Source organism: Lynx rufus, unplaced genomic scaffold (genome assembly GCF_022079265.1).
Source record: "Lynx rufus isolate CCGP_SWC_20201006 ecotype Redwood Valley unplaced genomic scaffold, mLynRuf1.p SCAF_12, whole genome shotgun sequence".
Lineage (NCBI taxonomy): Eukaryota > Metazoa > Chordata > Mammalia > Carnivora > Felidae > Lynx > Lynx rufus.
The window spans coordinates 65573670-65595575 of record NW_025814826.1 but is presented as its reverse complement, the minus strand read 5'-3'; the positions used below and the strand labels follow the sequence as shown (position 1 = coordinate 65595575).

The window sequence follows — 21906 nt, the reverse complement described above, 5'->3', positions numbered from 1 at the left end:
TCAAAAGTTAGAAGCCACAAATTCTTTTATTCTGGAAGCTTGCATGTGAACTTGTAATGCTATAATTAATGGACAAACCTTGGTTTATTAAGAAAATCAATAGGACATTCTGCAGTCAATGTGAAGAGAAATGCTTATTGACTCGTACATGTTTCTTTTTTGTGGTTACCTCTACTCTTTGGTCTGTCTTCATGTGTTAATCATCACCATCATTGTCATGATCAAAACAGCTATGGATTACTCAGCACCTGCCTAGGCCAGTGGCTGTGCTCAGCGCTGTCCTTATGTCCTGCCTCCCAGCAGGTGTTGGAGGGCACATATCAGTATCTCCTTTCTGCAGGTGAGGCACTGAGGCAGAAAGAGCTGGGCCCCAGCCCCTGGTCATGCAGCCAGCGAAGGCAGAGTCAGGGCCGGGCCCCAGGTTGCGCTGACTGTGCAGCTTGTGTTCTGGGTTGCTGCTCTGACCAGCCGCCCGTTGACTGGTTTCCAGAGCACTGGTGAGTTCATCACTGCCACGTTTTAGTGATCTCAGCCTGATGAGGCCTTAAAAGAAGAGATCAGTGAGACCATGAGACAGAGGGACATAGATTGAAATGATGTATATTAAAAAAATTTTTTTTTAACATTTATTTGTTTCTGAGAGACAGACAAGGCACAAGCAAGGGAGGGGCAGAGAGACATGCACAGAATCCGAAGCAGCTCCAGGCTCTGAGCTGTCAGCACAGAGCCCGATGTGGGGCTCGAACCCACGGACCGTGAGATCACACCCTGAGCCGAAGCTGGAGGCTTAACCGACTGAGCCGCCCAGGCGTCCCTGAAATGACATATTTTTGCAATTGATTTAGTCTCAGCCAACAATGTAAAAAGTTACCATTTTAGTTTCAACTCTGTAAGCACTAAAAAATAAAACATTTAAAATGATTACAGTGCAAAAGAGAAGTGGGCTTTGAAAATCCAGCCATCGTTGCTAATGGCTTAGCCCTTGCTTTTCTCTGGTGATGCTTGTTGGGAGAAAACCTCCAAAGACAGAAATGGTTTTCTGTAGCCATTAGTACAGAAGAAAAGATTAAGTTAGTGAATGTTGAGAGAAGGTAAAAACCTAGACTCTTCTCTTTCTGCTGGTGAGCACGCAGATTCTATGGGACTTGGGACTTGCTTTTTATGGCCTAAGTATATTTCCTCACCTGTGAAATTTGAGTGATGTTATTTAATTTGTGTGATTATGAGAGTTAGCTGCCTTGTATACAAAGCACCTAAGAGGTGCTCAGTAAGCATTTGCTGTCACAATAGCATAGGTTATTTACAAGTATCAACCCTGGATACTGAAGAGGGCGGTTTGTTTCTGATGCATGCTCCATACGTATATGCATATGATAATACGAGTATGATTGAAAGTGATAGGGACCCAGTTACATTGTTTTAGTGGGGTTTGAAGCTTTGATGGGATCAGTGTCATTCTAGTGACATAGGGAATAGCTAAATTGCCTTAAGATGGAGAACTTAAAGATTATTTGTATAGAACGTGTGTTTTTACAACCTAGAATTCATATTGCCATGTAACCATTAAAACCTTTACATTACATAGCCAGTATGTTTAGAAAACTTGATATTGAGCTGTTTTCAGGGAATAAGCTTATCTCTTTTGTGAGTGAAGAAAATTTTGATTTTTTTCTGTACTCTTAATAGGTTAAAACAAGTCAAAATGTTCATTTGGCATCACTTTTTTTTTTTTTAAATAGAGGGAATAATAGAAGGGGGGAACTCATGCTGTTTCACTATGTAAATAAACATTTTTGTATTTCAACAAAGTTGTATGATGTATAGTTACCAGCTCTTTGGGCAGTATTTTGCAAGACACTTAGAATACCTACCTACTGTTAGAAAAAAACCGATGTGACCTTTATGAACACAGGGTTAGTATAGATCTGCTGGGTATTGGTAAGTGCAACATGCAAGGACTAGGAGTAAGCTCTCCTACTGATGGCTGGAAGGACAGATTCCCTGGGTCTCAGTCTCCTTGTCTGCAAAACGAAGAGGCTGGACCCGACGGCCAAGACTCCTTCCTGTTCAGATTAGTTTCCGTGAGCCTGTGTCTTGTTTATATTCGGGAGTGTTAAAGATCCCAGATCAAGTGCTGAATACGCTCCCTTCCCTGAAGCTGCCGTGTGCTCGCTGTGTGTTCGCTAAGCCTTCGGTTAAGGTGTCTGAGCACCCTGTTTTTAAAACCCTTGCTGATCTTTTTTCTTAACGCGCAGGCACTTTCTCTTGCACCTTTTCCAGCAGCGTAGAAAGCCTTTCTGTGGCCATAGGTGGCGCTGTTGCACCTTGGAAAAGTCTCAGTCTCACTTTTCCTGTTTGTAAAAGAAGATTTATTTAACCAACAGTCCTTTAATTTGATTTTTTTTTTTTTTTGTTTCGTGTTTCAGAATGGTACAGCGTCCATTCTGTCTAGGCGTTCCACTTATATCTTATTTTTATTCTGTCATCTCGGCGTGAAAATTTCAGATGTGCTGTGTGAACAGTGGTGAAATTGGACTTTCTTCCAGTGTTCGAAGCCAGGCAGCCGTGATTTCATAACAGGGGTAGATGCAGCGTCTGGAGCGCCTTCAAGCTGAAGAACCGCGAACTCTCCGAGGGTTAATCAGCGGAAGGTGATTTGGTTTCGGGGACCGAGCCTCGTGTTTCGTCTTGGGCGTGAGTGTGCAGGCTGCCACTTAGTCGTGCGAACTGGCGTCAGTTCTCTGAGATTGTTCCTCATCTGGATGAGGATGCTAATGTCTTCTTTGGAGAATTATGAGGATTAGGGAGAAATTATGTCAAGCGTTTAGCACAGTGGTTATCTCGTAAAAGAGCTCGTGAACTTTAGCTGTTATGTTGCACAAAGCCGTTATTTTATACTCTTTGGCGATTACTAAAATTGGAAGTGACAGTTCCACGAAGAAAGATGCAGTTAAGAAGTGAGTGAACGGTTTGAGGAGGGTCGGTAGCTCCTGTGGCCGTAATTTAGCGGCAGCATCAGAGATGGGGCGTTCTGTAGTCAACCCACCTGAAGTCACGGAACTGTTCGTTAATTAAGCATATGTTGGGGCTTAAGGGGTCCAATAATTGCACTCCTGTGTTCTCCACCAGCCAACTGGGAGATGAGATGGGAATGGGCAGGAGGAGACAGATGTCACCTTTATTACTGATAAAGCCGCATTCTCCACGAAATTTAGGGGTGCAGGAGAATGGGCGTGTTCCTCCTATATCTGGAACTGGTCAGAACGGCCCAGGGGGCTCTGGGCCTGAGAGGACCTGCCCAAGTCTTCAGGACACGGGGGAAGCCGGGCACCCCAGGGAAGAAGAGGGGTTCACATGCCCAGTTCGCCCCCCAAACTTCCCCGAAGCCACGCCACGCATGTGAGGAGGACGAGCCGGGCCACACGGTCAGGAGCGTTACGGGGAGAGCCCTCCTTGTGGGGACCGGAGCAGTGGGAGGAATGGCCCCTTCCTCCCACTTTCCCCAGGTCACGGGGTAGAGCAGAAGGGTACTCCCCAAGAGCTTGTAAATGGGACGAGGAACTATGGAAGATGATTAGAAGGGAGATTTGTGAAGTCACCTTAATGGTTACCGTTCGTTGAGTGCTTCACATGTGCTATCCGTGTTTCTCAGAGCGTGCCTGATGCAATCCCTGAATCCTCACAGCAGCCCGGCAGGGTAGGCTTGATGATTGCCCCCATTTTACGGATGTGGACACTGAGGCACAGAGAGGGTAGGCAACCCGACGAAGCTCACGGAGCTGGCGTCAGAGCAGGGACCTTGCAGTGTGGCTGGGCTCCCGGAGACTGGTTTCAGGTGTTTCTGGGACGTCAGCCCGTCTGCAGGTCTGCATGTGTGTCTGTCCGTCAGTCAGGGCTCTGCCAGCCTAGAAAGACTGGCAGAGGGAGAGTTACGCAAGTGTTGACCGTGGTGTCCGTGGGAGTCACCGTGGCCAGCCTCGATTGTCCGTCCAGGCGGCAAGTCCGTCCCCCTAACAGATATTTGGTCCCAGTGAATCTACGAAAACCCGTCCTGCTCTGCTTCTGCCCGTGATCGGGCCGTTGAGGGGCCGTGTGCTCTTCCCCTGTCATATTTGCACTGTGATATTTGGTCTGATCGGTAACTTTTTGTCTTCTGTTACACTAACAAGTTCAACCTCCACTCTTCTTACGTTAGTCTCTTAGGAGTTCGGTTAATGTGAAATCAGTCCATTGGAGCCTCATGATGCTGATAATCAAATCTCAGAGCCCATCAGGGTACTTGTAGCCGTGGAGACCGGGCTGCAGGACACCCTTTCGCTCACTGTGCGATATCCTCAGACAGCACCCACTATTCCCGTGTCCCCCACCCTTGCGAACAGGCCAGATAACAGACAGCAAAATACTTGGGCTGCTCCTCCCAGTGAGAACACTAGTAAGTGGCTGGAGGTGAGCTAATAAAGGGAAAGGCTGCCAGGAAGTCCAATTAGATGTTAAAGTCCATTTGGGAAAGAACTGTCTACTTTTTTTGTGACTGAGCTTTTTCTTTGCTGTTTGAAGAAACTATCTGGGCCATGTGGCTTACAGACTCACACGGGATGAGATGAAGGGAATTTAAAAGGCAGACGAGGGTTGTTTTAGGCGGTCCCTCCAGGCCAGTGAGAAGTGATAGTCCTCGGCCTGTGTGAGACGTGAGACAAAGACTCTTACACACGGACGAAGGTAACTTTAAAAGCCCTGCAGTCTCAGTGCACTTGGTATGGGGCCCGGTTCATCACTACATGTGCTGAGAGGTCAAGTAATTGATGGTTGTGATAATGACTGAGCTGAGGCAGGAAAAAGTTTCAGTCTCATTCCCTATTTAACAGACATGGCACAATGTGATATACTCGAGCAGGTTTTCCAATGAAGGAGAAGTTCGTAGGGTCATCTGGAAGCCCCCAGTTCCCCAAAGTGTCCCCGTAGGGGAGGTCTGTGTGTTCTTCACAGGGCACGTGTCTTGGGGGGTGGGACGGTGGGGCGTCCCTGGCTCCTCGGAGCTACGGTTTCATCATCAGCGGTGTGGGGTTAATCGTCCCTGTCCACTCTCTGGGGATGCCGTGAGAATCACACGGCCACACACAATGTTGTCAAGCACGTGCTTGGTGTATAGCTGGTATTCAGTAGAAGCACCTGTTTTTTTTTATGTTTGTTTTTATTTTTTAAATTTTATTATAGTCATGGCTTTCAAATCGCAGTGATTTTTTTTGTCTTCATTTAACAGTAGAGATTGCAGTACACAAAATAGCTCTTAAATAGGATTGTGGGGCGTAGTCTCTGTATAAACAATTGAATGAATATGCTGTTTCAATAAGACTAGCTTTTACTGGGACACACCTTTTTGAACTTGTCAACATATTTGCAAATGATCGTAGCTAATGATAAGCACAACTCTTAGATCAGTGTTTCTTCAGGTGACAGGGAATTCTGTCCTCCAGAGAAGGCTAGTTGGATCTCATTAGTATCTGGGTAGTTTAGCAGATGATCAAGGCTTTCAAAAGCTTCTTGATAATAGCGAAGTTAACTGTTTTGTATTGCACCTTCTAGAAGTTGGAAATCCGTAGCTGGTGAAGCGTGCAGCGATTCAGTGAACTAGTGTGAGATTTCAGGAGGGTAGAGCTAAGTTCCATATAACCTTCCAATAACTTTCCCCTCCATTCCAAGCTGTGGGCGTATATTTGCACACAAAAAAATTACTGTTCCTTTGTCGTTTGGCTTATTTGTGGGTATAAGAAATTCTCCTTGGTTAAGGCGAGTAGGGGAGTATGCACTTGGAAGGTGGGAGGGCAGGAGGCAAGAGGCACTTTACAGTTTGTGCAGGGTGTGGGTGATGGCAGCTTTTTTTTTTTCCTTCCAAAGCAAAAAGGCACCAAACTTGTGACATACTGTTATTCAGAATTGCTCTTCTGATCAGAGAGACGTGCCTCAGAGTTTTCAAGGCAATGTGAAGCATGAAATGTGATTAGTAGTTGTCTTTAAAAATAGTTTTGTTTTCCAAATAAAAGACCATACTCTGTTCTTTCTTCCAGGGGCACAAGAAGTTCTCATTGATCCAGGTACATGATCTATGTGCTTAGTTTCTTTTGGTTCTCTAAGTGCTTGTTTCATGGTGGTGTGAGTGAATGGTTAAAATTTCTGGATTATGATCTTTGGAACATTCTGATTTAAGTAACTTTAAATCAGAACTGTTAAATACTTGATTATTGTGTGGTCTTTGTTTGATGGGGCACCCTGCTGATTTATGTTGTCTGTTGAAGAGGTATATTCTTTGTCTCGCATGGTTACGTGAATGATTTGCAATGATTTAAAATTCTTTGAATGCATCGAGCATGCTTATCCAGTTAATTGTGAATTTATTCATAGTAATGACTTTACTTTGATTTTGTGGTTTATGCTCTCTCAACATGAATTTAAATTCTTTACTGCATTCTGTGTATGTGTTCTTAACAGAGAAAGAAATTTTGTGTTTTACAGAGGTGGGTTTTTCTTTCTTAACTTCTGTAATTAATGCAGCTAAATCTCTTTTATTGTAGTGCCTAATTATTTCATAATGAGCTCTATTATTTTCTGGGTTAATTAGAATCAATGACAAAAGATAAATAAAAAAATCAAAAAATTTCTTCCTTTGAGGAGTAGAAATCGGGCAGTCATGCTAATAAATGTTTTGTGACCAGTGCATTTATTTCAATCTCACAATGTGTCTCCGTTCTGAAATGAAATTGCTTCAGATTTGCAGATTTCTGTTTTCACATCTGTGTTGAATCCTTCCTCTAGAAGATGTTCCATGGTAGTTTCTTTCTCTTTTCTTTCTTTTCTTTTCTCTTTCTTTCTTTCTTTCTTTCTTTCTTTCTTTCTTTCTTTCTTTCTCATTCTGTCCTCCTGTCCTTCTGTCCATCCTTCTTTCCTTCCATCCTTCCTTCCTTTCTTCCTTCTTCCCCTTAGGTTATTGAGATATAATTGACATACGATTGTGCTAATTTCCTGACAGGGTTTGTGGAAGGTGTAGAGAAAGGAAAACAAAGGACTTTGGTTTGTTTTCTGGAGACCTGGGTTGCGATGAGGAAATAATTTGGGGGTGGCTGAGGGACTGAATGACCCCCCCCAGCCCCCCCCTGAGAAGCTGAACGATTACATTGATGTCGGGTGTACTGATGTTTGATCAGTAGAAGTTGCTGAGCCCAATCTGGCTAGTTCTGCCTGATGGAAGTACTGAATTTTAGTGTGTCAACCACGACTTGCAGGAGAAGTAGATACTTACACCAAGTAGAAGTAGCTTTGAGCTGTCAGAAAACCAGTCCTTTGTTGAGAGAAAAGAATACATCTTTTTTATTCCTGAAACTTTTCAAAATGAAGTTGAATGGAAATGAAATCGAGTTTAGAGTAATGGAGGTAGAAGGGGGGGGTCTACGGGTTTTGTCATATGGGGACATGTGGGAATCCTGTGGTCGAGGTTGAAGCTGGCAGGGAAGGACACAGAAACCAGCATGGGGTGTCCCAGGGCATCTTCTGTAGCAGTCCCAACTTGATCTTTGTTCCTAGGGGAGGGCAAGTAGAACGTTGAGGTGCTGCTCTCCCCCTACCTCCCATCTCCTGCCACTCTGCTTCTGACCTCTGCTCACGGGGCCTTTGGTGCCAGGGCCAACGTCCTCCCTAAGGTCTGATCTTTCAGGCCTTAGTCTTGAGGGGGTTCAGAGCAAGTCTCCCCAAACTGTGCCTGCTTGGCATGTGGCCTATTTGGAGTTGAAGGCAATTGGAACTCTGTGGGATCAAGAGAAACTTTAATTCCTCTCTTAGCTACCTAGAAGAATCTCAGTTTGGTATCTTTTCCGGAACAAGAGTTATTACCAATGATAAATTTTATGTACATAACCCGTATGGAATGCAAACTGGTGTAGCCACACTGGAGAACAGTGTGGAGGTTCCTCAAAAAACTAAAAATAGAATTACCCTATGACCCAGCACTTGCACTATTAAGTATTTACCCAAAGGATACAAAAATACAGATTCGAAGGGGTACCTGCACCCCAGTGTTTGTAGCAGCACTATCAACCATAGCCAGACTATAGAGAGAGCCCAAATGTCCATTGACTGATGAATGGGTAAAGAAGAGATCTATGTTTACAGTGGAATATTACTCAGCCATCAAAACGTATGAAATCTTGCCATTTGCAATGACATGGATGGAGCTAGAGTGTATTACGCTAGGCAAAATAAGTCCATCAGAGAAAGACAAACACCATATTATTTCAGTCATATGTGGAATTTATTTTTTATTTTTTTAAAGATATAATTTATTGTCAAATTGGTTTCCATACAACACCCAGTGCTCATCCCAACAAATGCCCTCCTCCATGCCCATCACCCACTTTCCTCTCTCCGCCCCCCCCCCCATCAACCCTCAGTTTGTTCTCACCTTAAGAGTCTCTTATGGTTTGCCTCCCTCCCTCTCTGTAACTTTCTTTTTTCCCCCTTCCCCTCCCTTATGGTCTTCTGTTAAGTTCCTCAAGATCCACCATATGTGGAACTGAAGAAACAAAACAGATGAACATATGGGAAACGGGGAGAGGGGAAGAGAGGGAAACAAACCACAAGAGACTCTCAATGATAGAGAACAAACCGAAGGTTGATGGAGGCAGGAGGGTGGGCGATGGGCTAGATGGGTGATGGGGATCAAGGAGGGCCCTTGTGGTGATGGGCACTGGGTATTGCATGTAAGTGATGAATCACTGAATTCTACTCCAGAGGCCAATATTGCACTGTATGTTAACTAACTAAAAATTAAATTAGAAAAAAAAAGGAAAGAAAAATGACCCATCTGTATGGCAGGGCATATATCTAATTACCAAACATGTGCTTTTCTTCTTATTGCCCTGTGAATTGTGCTCCTTCCCTTTAAAGCCCAGGCCTTTCCCATTCCTTAGCTCAGGATGGCGTAGGTTCATCATTTTACCTTTCTGTCTCTGTAGCTCATGAACATGGGGTTCCTGAATGTACGAAATTAAATTTTGTTTTCTGTTAATTTGTGTCATATCAGGGGAATCTGGGTGGCTCAGTCAGTTGAGTGTCCAACTTCAGCTCGGGTCATAATCTCATGGTTTGTGAATTCGAGCCCCACATCAAGCTTGCTGCTGTCAGTATGGAGGCTGCTTTGGATTCTCTGTCCCCCCCGCCCTCTCTCTGTCCCTCCCTTGCTCATGCTCTCTCGCTCAAAAATAAATAAACCTTTAAAAAATTTTTGTCTCGTGTCAATTTAATTCTTAGACCATCCAGAGGAACCTTTGAAGGGTAGAGGAAAATTTTTCCTCTGCAACAATTTCTTTCCTGCTACTTAAACCCTGGCAAATGTGTTGGTAGGGAATCACTTCATCACTCCTTGGAGCAATGTAGTATGATTCTTCTTTGTCTCTAAATCTGAACAGCAGATGTTCTCTCTGGGGTCACAGAATTGTTCAGCTCCCTAGAAAAGCCTTCCACATGAAGTCATGACAAAATTGGATCACTTCCATTTTATTTTTTTTTACTTTTTTTTAATTAAAAAAAATTTTTTTTAACGTTTATTTACTTTTGAGACAGAGAGAGACAGAGCATGAACAGGGGAGGGTCAGAGAGAGGGAGACACAGAATCCGAAACAGGCTCCAGGCTCTGAGCTGTCAGCACAGAGCCCAACGCGGGGCCTGAACTCACTGACCGTGAGATCATGACCTGAGCCGAAGTTGGCCGCTTAACCCACTGAGCCACCCAGGCGCCCCTCCATTTTATTTTTGAAATTGAATTGGATATACCATTCAAAGCAAACTTTTCAGATTTTTTTTTTATACCTGCTTTTCCTACAACTATCTTGAGGGCCAGAAGGAAGAGTTTGACAGCGTTTGGGTGCTTGGTCTGGTATTTGTTTTAAGAACCAAGCTTCTCCTCAAGTGGTGCTGGGAAAACTGGACAGTGACATGCAGAAGAATGAACCTGGACCACTTTTTTACACCAGACATGAAAATAAACTCAAAATGGATGAAAGACCTAAATGTGAGACAGGAAACCATCAAAATTCTAGAAGAGAAAACAGGCAGCAACCTCTTTGACCTTAGCCGCAGCAACTTCTTAGTCAGCACGTCTCCAGAGTCAAGGGAAACAAAAGCAAATATGAACTATTGGGACCTCACCAAAATAAAAAGCTTCTGCACAGCAAAGGAAACAATCAGCAAAACTAAAAGGCAACCGACAGAATGGGAGAAGATATTTGCAAATGACATATCAGATAAAGGGTTAGTATCCAAAATCTATAAAGAACTTATCGAACTCACCACCCAAAAAACAAATAATCCAGTGAAGAAATGGGCAAAAGACATGAATAGACACTTCTCCAAAGAAGACATCCAGATGGCCAACCGACACATGAAAAAATGCTTAACATCACTCATCATCAGGGAAATACAAATCAAAACCACAATGAGATACCACCTTCCACCTGTCAGAATGGCTAACATTAACAACTCAGGCAACAACAGATGGTGGCGAGGATGTGGAGAAAGGGGATCTCTTTTGCATTGTTGGTGGGAATGCAAGCTGGTGCAGCCACTCTGGAAAACAGTCTGGAGGTTCCTCGAAAAACTAAGAATAGAACTACACTATGACCCAGCAATTGCACTACTAGGTATTTATCCACAGGATACAAAAATGCTGATTCGAAGGGGCATATGCACCCCAGTGTTTATAGCAGCACTATCGACAATAGCCAAAGTATGGAAAGAGCCCAAATGTCCATCGACTGACGACTGGATAAAGCAGATGTGGTATATATACCACAGAGTACTGCTCGGCCATCAAAAAGAATGAAATCTTGCCATTTGCAACAGTGTGGATGGAACTAAAGTGTATTATGCTAAGCAAAATGAGTCAGAGAAAGACAAATATCATATGATTTCACTGAAATGTGGAATTTATGAAACAAAACATCAACATGGGGGAGGGAAGCAAAAATAAGATAACAGAGAGGGGGACAAACTATAAGAGACTTTTAAATGCAGGGAACAAACTGAGGCTTGCTGGAGGGGAGGTGTGGAGATGGGCTGAGTGCATGATGGGCATTAAGGAGGGCACTTGTTGGGATGAGCACTGGGCGTCAAATGTAAGTGATGAATCACTAAATTCTGTTCTTGAAATCATTATTACACTGTATGTTAACTAACTTGGACTAAAAAAAAAATTTAAAAAAAAAAGAAGAAAAAGAACCAAGTTTCTCCTTTAGTCATTTCTAGCAGCTAGGCTTTTGAGCCCTTGATCTGCATTTGAAACCGAATGCTTCCTGGTGTCAAACTGTTTTTTTTTTTTTTTTTTTTTTGTCACTTCTGAACATGTCATGTCCGTTCAGCAACTGTTTCAACTGTTGGCCAATTTCAGCTAATTCAAATTTGCTTTCCTGTTTTCACATTGAAGGGATTTTCTCCTGCCTATAATAAAAATAAGCAAGAGGCGCCCGAGTGGCTCAGTTGGTCATAATCTCATGGTTTGTGAGTTCAAGCCCCACGCTGGGCTCTGTGCTGACAGGTTGGAGCCTGCTTGGGATTCTCTCTCTCTCTCTCTCTTTCTCTCTCCCCCTCCCTCCCTCCCCCTTTCTCTGCCCCTTCCCCACTGGCACTGTCTCTCTCTCTCAAAATAAATAAACTTAAAAATAAATAAGAAATTTGTGCTTACAGTGAAGGCACTGTTCTAAGGTGCTGTTTTTTTTTTTTTTCTTAAACAGCTTTAATACAATTTACCCTTTTAAAATATACAATCCCGTGGTTTTTACTGTATTCCCAGAGCTGTGCACACATCACCACATCAATCTTAGGACATTTTACTGCCCTAGCTAGAAGTCCTGTGCTCCTTAGAAGTCACTCTTCCCTGCCTCGTCCCCCACACCCCCAATCCCAGACGCTCACTCACCTGCCTCTATGTATTTGTCTCTTCTGGACATTTTAGGAAAATGGAATCAGACAACATGTGGTCTTTTGTGACTGACTGCTTTCACTTAACATAATGTCTTCAAGGTTCATCCATGTTGTAGCATGAATCAGTACTTTTTTCACTGCTAATAATATTATTCTGTGTGAATATACCACTTTTTGTTGACCCATTCATCAGTTGATGGACATTTGGGTTGTTTCTCCTTTTTGCCTGTTGTCAGTAATGGTGCTGTGGACGTTCACGTACAAGTTTTTGTGGGTGAATGTTTTCAGTTCTCTTATCTGTAAGCCTAGGAAATGGAATTGCTGGATCATGTGGTGACTCAGTATTTAACTTTTTGCAGAACTGCGAGATCGTTTTCCAAAGCGGTTGTACCATTTTGTATTCTCATCGGCAGCATAGGAGAGTTCCGATTTCACTATGTCCTCACCAGTGCTTGTTACTATCCTGATTATTGTCATTCCAGTGAGCAAGAAGTGGTATCTCATTGTCCTGGAGATTTGCATTTCCCGTATAGCTAACTATGCTCAGCATCTTTTCATTGTGCTTCTTGGCCATTTGTATATTTTCTTTGGAAAAATATCTGTCCAGATCCTTTATCAAACATTTTTTACTTGAGTTATTTGTCTTTCTCTTATTGAGTTGTAACAGATCTTTTTATATTCTGAATACAGCTTCCTTATCAGATACATGATTTAAAAATTTTTTCTCCTCTTCTGTGTGTCGTTGTTTTCACTTTCTTGATGGTGTCCTTTGAAGCAGAGACATTATAAATTTTGATGAAGTCCAGTGTGTCTGTGTTTTCTCTGTTGCTTGTGCTTTTCGGTCATATCTAAGATATAAGGTGCCGTATATAAACGTTACATATAAAGCAACCTAATCCTTACAAAGATTTTAGGAGATAGTTACTGTTGTGATGCCTCGCTTATAGATGAGGAAATCGAGATGCAGAAAAGTGCATTGACCTGCTCAAGGTCACAGCTAGTAAGTGGTGATGTGGCAGTTCAAACCCATGAGTTTGTCTCCAGTATCTGGCCTCTTAACCACCATACTCTGTTCCTTTCATTTATTAAATCATTTATTAAAAACTCTTTGCCTATTTGATTTCTTACTGTTTTTTTTTTTTTTTCTCATTGGGACCTCATCTCTTCATTCACCTTGCAGAGTTCAGTGTAGGTTTATTTAGGTTTAATGCAGGTGGAAGCATTGCTATGAATGAATTTCTGCATTACTCAGCTTCCAGTGATGATTGTTGCTAATTGACCTAAGAAAGTTGTGCTTCAGGCTTTTCTAGTCATGACACTAAAAGTAGAGTCATGACTACAGAGCATTCAGAGAAAACATTGGGTTGATTTCATTTTGCTAACCAATGAAACAAACCCCCGGTGTTGAAATAGATTATAAGTCTCCCAGAATAGGGCCACTCTCTTCCTTATATTCATTTTGTTTGCTTATAGTGTTTAGACAGTGCCTTTTGTCCAGCAGATTAGTTAGAACACTGTGACCATGATCACCGTCCATAGTAACAGAATTAAAAAAAAATTTTTTTTTAACGTTTATTTATTATTGAGAGACAGAGAGAGGCAGAGCATGAGCCTGGGAGGGGCCGAGAGAGGGGGAGACACAGAATGCGAAGCAGGCTCCAGGCTCCCAGCTGTCAGCACAGAGCCTGACGCGGGGCTCAAACCCACAAACCGCGAGATCATGACCTGAGCCGAAGCTGGACGCTCAACCGACTGAGCCACCCAGGCACCCCCGTAGTACCAGAATTTTGACAACAGTATCTGTTGTTTGTTTCACAAGGGAAAAGATAACGTAGAAATACTTCTCAGATCTATTTGAAAAGCCTGGAACTTTGAGAAGAATTCCACGAACCATACAAAGCTGTTTTCACTAATTTTAGATCTATCTAAGACATTTTATGGTTACATAGCAGAGTAAATTTCATGAACTAGACTTGACAAGGGAAGTGTAATATTGATTATTTGTTTTAATTAAAATATTCTGCCTTGGTTAAACTAATTAGTGCTGTGAGTAAACAAATATAAGCTTGCATTTGTATGTGGTGTGAGGATAGACTTCCCCTCTATTTCAATCTGCTTTTCAGAGCATTTTTGTAGCTTTTCAACAATGTTCTAACTTTAGAATTCTATTTTAAAAAATCATCACTTTGTCTAGTGCAGTTTGTACTGGGTTTAACCTGTCTTATGCTCAGAATTCTACCGTCTCCTGGATAAAGATTTTCCTCTCATTATACTGAGTTAGTGTCAGAGTTACAGGAATTGTGATTTTTAGGCCTTTCCTCTCCATGTACCTGAAGTTGGTGTGTCAAATATGATTTTCCTTCATTTCTTGAATTTTTATTATTCAATTATAATTTTTGAAAATGGGTTTATTTCAATGTTTTATAGATTTCTGTAGAAACTGCATGTGTTTGCGCTTTTATTTTTTTTTATTTTATTAAAAAAAATTTTTTTTTAATGTTTTTATTTATTTTTGCGACAGAGAGAGACAGAGCATGAGCAGGGGAGGGACAGAGAGAGAGAGGGAGACACAGAATCGGAAGCAGGCTCCAGGCTCTGAGCTGTCAGCACAGAGCCCGATGCAGGGCTTGAACCCATAGACTGTGAGATCATGACCTGAGCCGAAGTCGGATGCTTAACCGACTGAGCCACCCAGGCGCCCCTGTTTGCGCTTTTAAATTTTCCATTTATAAACAACTTAAATGTACTCATTTGTTGTTTTTTCACTAGCTATTTAGTTACTTCTTTATAATTTTTTTCAAGTTTATTTTGAGAGAGAGAGAGAGAGAGAGAGAGCACACGCGTACCTGCGTGGTAGAGGGGCAGAGAGAGAGGGTGACAGAGGATCCAAAGTGGGCTCTGTGCTGACAGCAGAAAGCCTGATGCCCGGCTTGAACTCATGAACCACGAGATCATGGCCTGAGAGGAAGTGGGATCCTTAACCACTCAGGTGCCCCTACTGCTTTATAATTAATTAATGCAATTTTAGGTGTGCATGCTTTTAAAAGTACCTTATATTTCCTTGTTGTAAAAGTCATGTTCATTGTACAGAATTTAGAAAATAAAGATAAACAAAATAAATTTAAAAATTAGTGGTAACTTTCCCTCCTAGGGATAAGTTGTAATTCGTTTGGAAACTGGGGAATGTAAGTCCTCCAACTGTGTTCATATTTTTCAAATTTGTCTTGGCTGTTATGGGTCCCTTGAATTTCCCCATGAATTTTAGGATTCAGCTAGTCAATTTCTACAAAGAATCCAGCTGGGATTTAAAAAAAAATTTTTTTTTAATTTTTATTTTAGAAAGAGGGAGAGAGAATGCAGGGGAGGAGCAGAGGGAGAGAGACAACCCCAAGCAGGCTCCACACTCAGTGCGGAGCCTGACATGGGGCTTGATCCCATGACCCTGGGATCATGACCTGAGCCGAAATCAACAGTTGGATGCTCAACCAACTAAGCCACGCCAAGCGCCCCTTGTATTTTCCAAATTTGTCTTGGCTGTTATGGGTCTCTTGAACTTCCCTATGAATTTTAGGATTCAGATAGTTAATTTCTGCAAAGAATCCAGCTGGCATATTGGTAGAAATTACATTGAATTTCTGGATCAATTTGGGGAGTATTGCCGTCTTAAGAATATTAAGTCTTGGGGTGCCTGGGTGGCTCAGTTCGTTGAGTGTCTGACTTTGGCTCAGGTCATGATCTTGCGGTTTGTGAGTTTGAGCCCTGTATGGGGCTTCCTTTAGATCCCCTGTCCCTCTTTCTCTCTGCCCCTCGCCCAGGCATGCTCTCTCTCTCAAAAATGAATAAACAATAAAAACATAGTTAAGAGAAAGAATATTGTCTTGTGATCCGTGAACAAGGGTTGTCTTTCCATTTATTTAGGTCTTCTTTAATTCTTGTCAACAGTATTTTGAGTTTCCAGAGTATCATTTTATTCTTTTTTGTGGTTAAATTTATTCCTAAATATTTTATTCTCTCTGAAATGATTGTGAGTAGAAAGGTTTTCTAAATTGCATTTTCAGATTGTTTATTGCAAGTGTGTAGAATGTGTGGAAATAACAATGAACTTTTATGTATTGCTCTTAAATTCTGCAGCCTTGCTGAACTCATTTATTAGATGTAATAGTTTTTTTTAGTGGATTTTTAAGGATGTTCTATATGCAAGATCATGTCACCTGAAAATAGGATTTTTTCCTTTTCAATTTGGATGCCTTTTATTTAATTTTCTAGTCTAATTGTCATGGCTGTAACTTCTAGTACCTTGTTGAGTAAAAGTGGTGAGAGAGGACATCCTTAGCTTATTCCTGATCTTAGAGTGGAAGCATTTAGTTTTGTACATTAAGTATAATATTAGCTATAGATTTTTCACAGATGTTCTTTATTTATTCCCTTCTATTCCCAGTTTGTTGAGTGTTTTTATCACGAAAGAATGTTGAATTTTGTCAAATGCTTTTTCTGCATCTTTTGAGGTGATCATGGTTTTGTCCTTCATTCTGCTGATAGGGTGTATTATATTAATTGATTTTTGTGTGTTAAACAAGTCTTGAGATAAATACCACACGGTCTTATTGTAGAATCATCTTAAATATTGCTGGATTCAGTTTGCTATTACTTTCTTGATGAGTTTTGCATCTGTATTCATGAGATATTGGCCTGTAGCTTTGACGTCTTTCTGATTTTGGTGTCAGGCCCATAGAATGGCTCATATTCTTTTCTGTTATATTTTTTGTGAAGAATTAGTGTTAGTTCTTTAAACATTTGGTGGAATTCACTAGTGAAGCCATTGGTGTCTGGGCTTTTTTTTTTTTTTTTTTCTTTGAGAAACTTTGCTGGTTTAATCTCTTTATTTGTTATGGGACTATTTAGTTTTTCTGTTTGTTCTTCAGTTTGTTTTGGTATCTTGTACCTTTCTAGGAGTTTTCTCATTTCATCTAGGGTATATAATTTATTGGCATGCAGTGATTCATAATATCCCCTTATAATCCTTTTTATTTTTTATTTATTTAAAAAATTTTAGGTTTGTTTATTTATTTTGAGAGAGAGAGAGTGAGCAGGAGAGGGGCAGACAGAGAGAGAGAGAGAGAGAGAGAGAGAGAATCTTAAGCAGACTCTACACCATTAGCATGAAGCCTGATATGGGATTCGAACTCTTGAACCATGAGATTATGACCTGAACTGAAACCAAGAGTCTGATTTTTAACTGTCTGAGCCACCCAGGTGCCCCATAATAATCCTTTTTTAAAATTAATTAATATTAATTAAAATTAATTAATTAAATAATATTTAATTAATTAATATTAAACTTTCTTTTATTTATTTTTCTTTTTTAATTTATTTTTTAATGTTTATTTCTCAGAGAGAGAGAGGGAGGGAGAGAGACAGAGCATGAGTGGGGGAGGGGCAGAGAGAGAGACACAGAATGTGAAGCAGCCTCCAGGCTCTGAGCCTTCAGCACAGAGCCCAACGAAGGGCTCAAACTCACAAACTGTGAGATCATGACCTGAGCTGAGGTTGGCGCTCAACCGACTGAGCCACCCAGGCGCCCCTCCTTTTTATTTTTTAATGTTGGTAGTAGTGTCCATTCTTTTAGCCCTGATTTTATTTTAATTTGTAATCTTTTAAAATTTTGTTATTTATTTATTTGTTTACCTACTTACTTTATGTAAGTAATCGTTACATCCAACGTGGGGCTTGAACTCACAACCGTGAGATAAAGAATCCCATGCTCTTCTGACTGAGCCAGCCAGACATCCCCTTTCATCCCTGATTTTAGTAATTTGACTCTTCTGTCCTTTTTTGGGGGGCATTTTGTCAATTTTATTGATCTTTTTTAAGGAACCAACTTTTAGTTTTGTAGATTTTTCTCTATTTTAAAAATGATCTATTTCAATTATTTCTATTTTATAAAGACAAAAATCTTTATTATTTTCTTCTTTTGCCTTGATTTTAGTTTGTTGTTATTCTAGTTTCTTAGGTTGTTGACTTGAGGTCTTTCTTTCTTTCTTTCTTTCTTTTTTTGAGTAGGTATTTATAGCTATAAATTTCCCTCTAAGCACTGCTTTTGCTGCATCCTGCTTTTGGTATATTGTGCTCTTCTTTTCATTCAGCTCAAAGTATTATCTAATCTCCCTTGTGATTTCTTCTTTGACACATTGGTTATTTAGGTGTGTGCCATTTAATTTGGAAATATTTGTGAATTCCCTAAATTTTCTTCCATTTGTGATCTCTGAAATAAGTCTGTTGTAGTCAGAGATCGTACTTTGTGTGATTTCAGTTCATTTCAATTTGTTGAGATATGTTTTATGATCTAGCATGTTGCCTCTCCTGGAGAATGTTCTGTGTACGCTTGAGAAGAATGTGTGTGTATTCCCCTCCCGTGCTCCCGTCGGGTGGGGCGCTCCATAGGTCTGCTGGTTCCACTTGCTAGTGACTTTTTCCGGTCTTATCTTATCTCTGCTCTGGGATTTTTACCTTGCTTCCTCCAACTTCCTTCCGCTTGCTTAAGAATCACAACTCCTTCAGTATTTCTTCCTGAGTCAGTTTCTAACTCTCTTGATATATCACCATTCTTATTCTGGGATTTCTACTTTTTCAGGGAAAAGAAATTAGATCCTCATGCTAGACTTGGTTCATTATGAAGGGTCTGGCAGTCGGCACAGTGTCACTTTTATCATGGGGCCCCTGCGGTGATGTTTTCATTGCAGTGCATCCCTTCCCAGCGCCAGCCAGGCGGCTGGCTTGTTGGAGGAACGTGGTGGATGTTATGAGTGGAAGAATCACTGTTCTGCTTGTGGCCTATGATCTTGGTCTGTGACATGTCTTCTCCAACTTCATTTATATTCCTAAGTGTGTATGTTGTAGTGCTCTTGTGTTTACAAAAACACATCCTGTTTTTTTGTATTTTAAATTAAAGATGTTTTTAGGTTTTATTTATGTAGCTACGTATATGTGTATGTGCATGTATGTATGTGTGTGTGGGTATGTATTTATTTAAAATTAAAAAAAATTTTTTTTTAATTTATTTTTCAGACAGAGAGAGACAGAGCATGAACAGGGGAGGGGCAGAGAGAGAGGGAGACACAGATTCGGAAGCAGGCTCCAGGCCCTGAGCTGTCGGCACAGAGCCCGACGCAGGGCTCGAACTCACGGACCGCGAGATCGTGACCTGAGCTGAAGTCGGGTGCTTAACCGAATGAGCCACCCAGGCGCCCCTAAAAAAAATTTTTTTTAAATGTTTATTTATTTATTTTTTATTTAAAAAAAAATTTTTTTTTTCAACGTTTATTTATTTTTGGGACAGAGAGAGACAGAGCATGAATGGGGGAGGGGCAGAGAGAGAGGGAGACACAGACTCGGAAGCAGGCTCCAGGCTCTGAGCCATCAGCCCAGAGCCTGACGCGGGGCTCGAACTCACGGACCGCGAGATCGTGACCTGGCTGAAGTCGGACGCTTAACCGACTGCGCCACCCAGGTGCCCCAAATGTTTATTTATTTTTGACAGAGAGAGAGAGAGACAGAGCATGAGCAGGGGAGGGACAGAGAGAGAGGGAGACACAGAATCCGAAGCAGGCTCCAGGCTCTGAGCTGTCAGCACAGAGCCCGACATGGGGCTCGAACTCACAGACTGCGAGATCATGACCTGAGCCAAAGTTGGACACTCAACCGACTGAGCGACCCAGGCACCCCTAAAATTTCTTTTTAATGTTTATCATTTATTTTTGAGAGAGAGAGAGAGTGAGACAGAGCGCGAGTGGGGGAGGGGAAGAGAGAGGGAGACACAGATTCTGAAGCAGGCTCCAGGCTCCCGGCATCAGCACAGAGCCCAATGCGGGGCTTGAGCCCACGAGCCCTGAGATCATGACCTGAGCCAAAGTCGGATGCTTAACTGACTGAGCCACCCAGGCGCCCCCGTATGTATGTATTTATTTGTTTGAAAGTAATCTTGGGGTGCCTGGGTGGCCAGGCCTCTATGCCCAGCATGGGGCTTGAACTCATGACCCTGAGAGCAAGAGTCCCCTCCCTGCTTTACTGACTGAGTCAACCAGGTGCCCCCCACATCCTGGTTTTTTTAATTTTTTAAATTTTAAAAAATTTTTTTTTAATGTTTATTTATTTTTGAGACAGAGAGAGACAGAGCATGAATGGGGGAGGGGCAGAGAGAGAGGGAGACACAGAATCGGAAGCAGGCTCCAGGCTCTGAGCCATCAGCCCAGAGTCCGACGCGGGGCTCGAACTCACGGACCGCGAGATCGTGACCTGGCTGAAGTCGGACGCTTAACCGACTGCGCCACCCAGGCGCCCCCCCCCACATCCTGTTTTTAATAGACTTGTTTTGTGATTGAATTTACCAGAATTATAATTATTTTAACTTCTGATTTTGAAATAATAAAACTTCCAAAAATTTCAAGTTTCCAGAACAGTGCGAAGAAATCTGACACTGTCTTCATCCAAATTTACCATTGTTGCCACTTGTTTTATTATTTGAACTCTGCGTGCCTTATATACAGCTTTTAGGGCCATTCAAGAGTAAGTTGCAGACCTGTTGCCCCTACCCTGAGTAAGGTAGTGCGTTGCCTAAGGACAAGATCATTTACATCCAAAAACATAGTGTGGTGATTAAAATCGGAAAATTGAAAACTGAGAGAATACTGTACGCAGTTTTCTGTACTAACCTGTTGTACTAACTGGTGCAGTTCAGCAGTTCTGTCTCTCGAGTCAGGATCCAGCTCAGGCTCACACATTGCATTTTGTTTTCCCGTCATTTAGTATCATTTAACCTGGTACAGGTTCTCAGCTTTTCTGTGTCCTTTGTGACACTGATATTCTGAAGAGCATAGACCATTTATTTTATAGAATGTTCCTTAGTTTGGGTTCCTGAAGTTGCCTCATGATTATGATGTTATGCATTTTGCTAGGGTGAAGGATGCAGAATAAGGGGTGTTTTGTCTTCATTGCATTGTATCAGGGAGCCCGTGAGGTGGGTTTGTCCCATTATTGGCGATAACTTTGTGGAGTTGGCTAGGTTTCTCCAGGGTAAAGTTAACTATTTTCCTTTTTGTGATTGATGAGTGATTTGTGGAAAAACACTTTGAGACTATGTAAATACCCTATTTTTCATCAAAGTTCTATATAGCAGTTGGCATTTACTAAAGATTTTTCCCTGAGTTGTTGATGGTTGCCAAGTGTTGATGGTCTAACTTCATCATTACTTATCCACTTATTAGCATTCTAATGCAAGTAAGAGCTCCTCTGTCCTTCTCTTCCTTCCTTCCTTCCTTCCTTCCTTCCTTCCTTCCTTCCTTCCTTCCTCCCATTTGTCGATTCATCCACCCCTCCCACCACCCCTCCCTCCCATCTTTCCATCTGTCTGTCCATCTGTCATTACTGTGGACTTGTGGATCTTTATTTTATTCAGTGAGTTCTAATCCATTGCTTTCATTCTTTATTATATGGTCCATTGGCTAGATTTGATCAATGGAAGCTCTTCAAGCTGGCCCTGGTATCCTTTATAAGTTCCCCATCATTTTTTGAGCACTTCTTTACTTTCTGGATGGAGATATTTATGTACATTTTATACTTTCCCTGACCCAGCTTTGAAATCAGACACTCCTCTCCAGTGTTCTAGTTCCTTTTGTTGGTGAATGGTATTTAGAAACCAAAACCTGGGCACTAAATAGGCTTATTGCTTCTGCACCCTTTGAGAAGTTCATAGTGTCATCTAGAGTTCATACTCTGTGATCTCTAATTCCCACCCAAACAAACCCCAAGGAATCTTTATAGTTTTTCCCTGTTTATATTCATATCTTCCTTCTCCAACAGTGGGAAATCTGGCTCCCACTATTATCAGTGTGCACTCATTTTCTCAGTCCTACAGTATATAGAACGTCAGAATTACTAACCAATATC

At 41.7% G+C, this 21906-nt stretch overlaps 1 protein-coding gene across 2 annotated transcripts in view; it reads left to right on the top strand.

The window, feature by feature from the left end:
- Nucleotides 1-21906, top strand: part of TRAPPC9 (trafficking protein particle complex subunit 9) — a 575309-nt gene that overhangs the window by 25289 nt on the left and 528114 nt on the right. Inside the window, exon 5 of one of the 2 annotated variants that reach the window (XM_047074227.1) lies at nucleotides 6066-6092. The exons of the other annotated variant lie outside the window; for it this stretch is intronic. Within the exon in view, the coding sequence (XP_046930183.1) occupies nucleotides 6066-6092 (27 nt within the window). The remainder of the gene's footprint in view (nucleotides 1-6065; nucleotides 6093-21906) is intronic. 2 annotated transcript variants of the gene reach the window in all.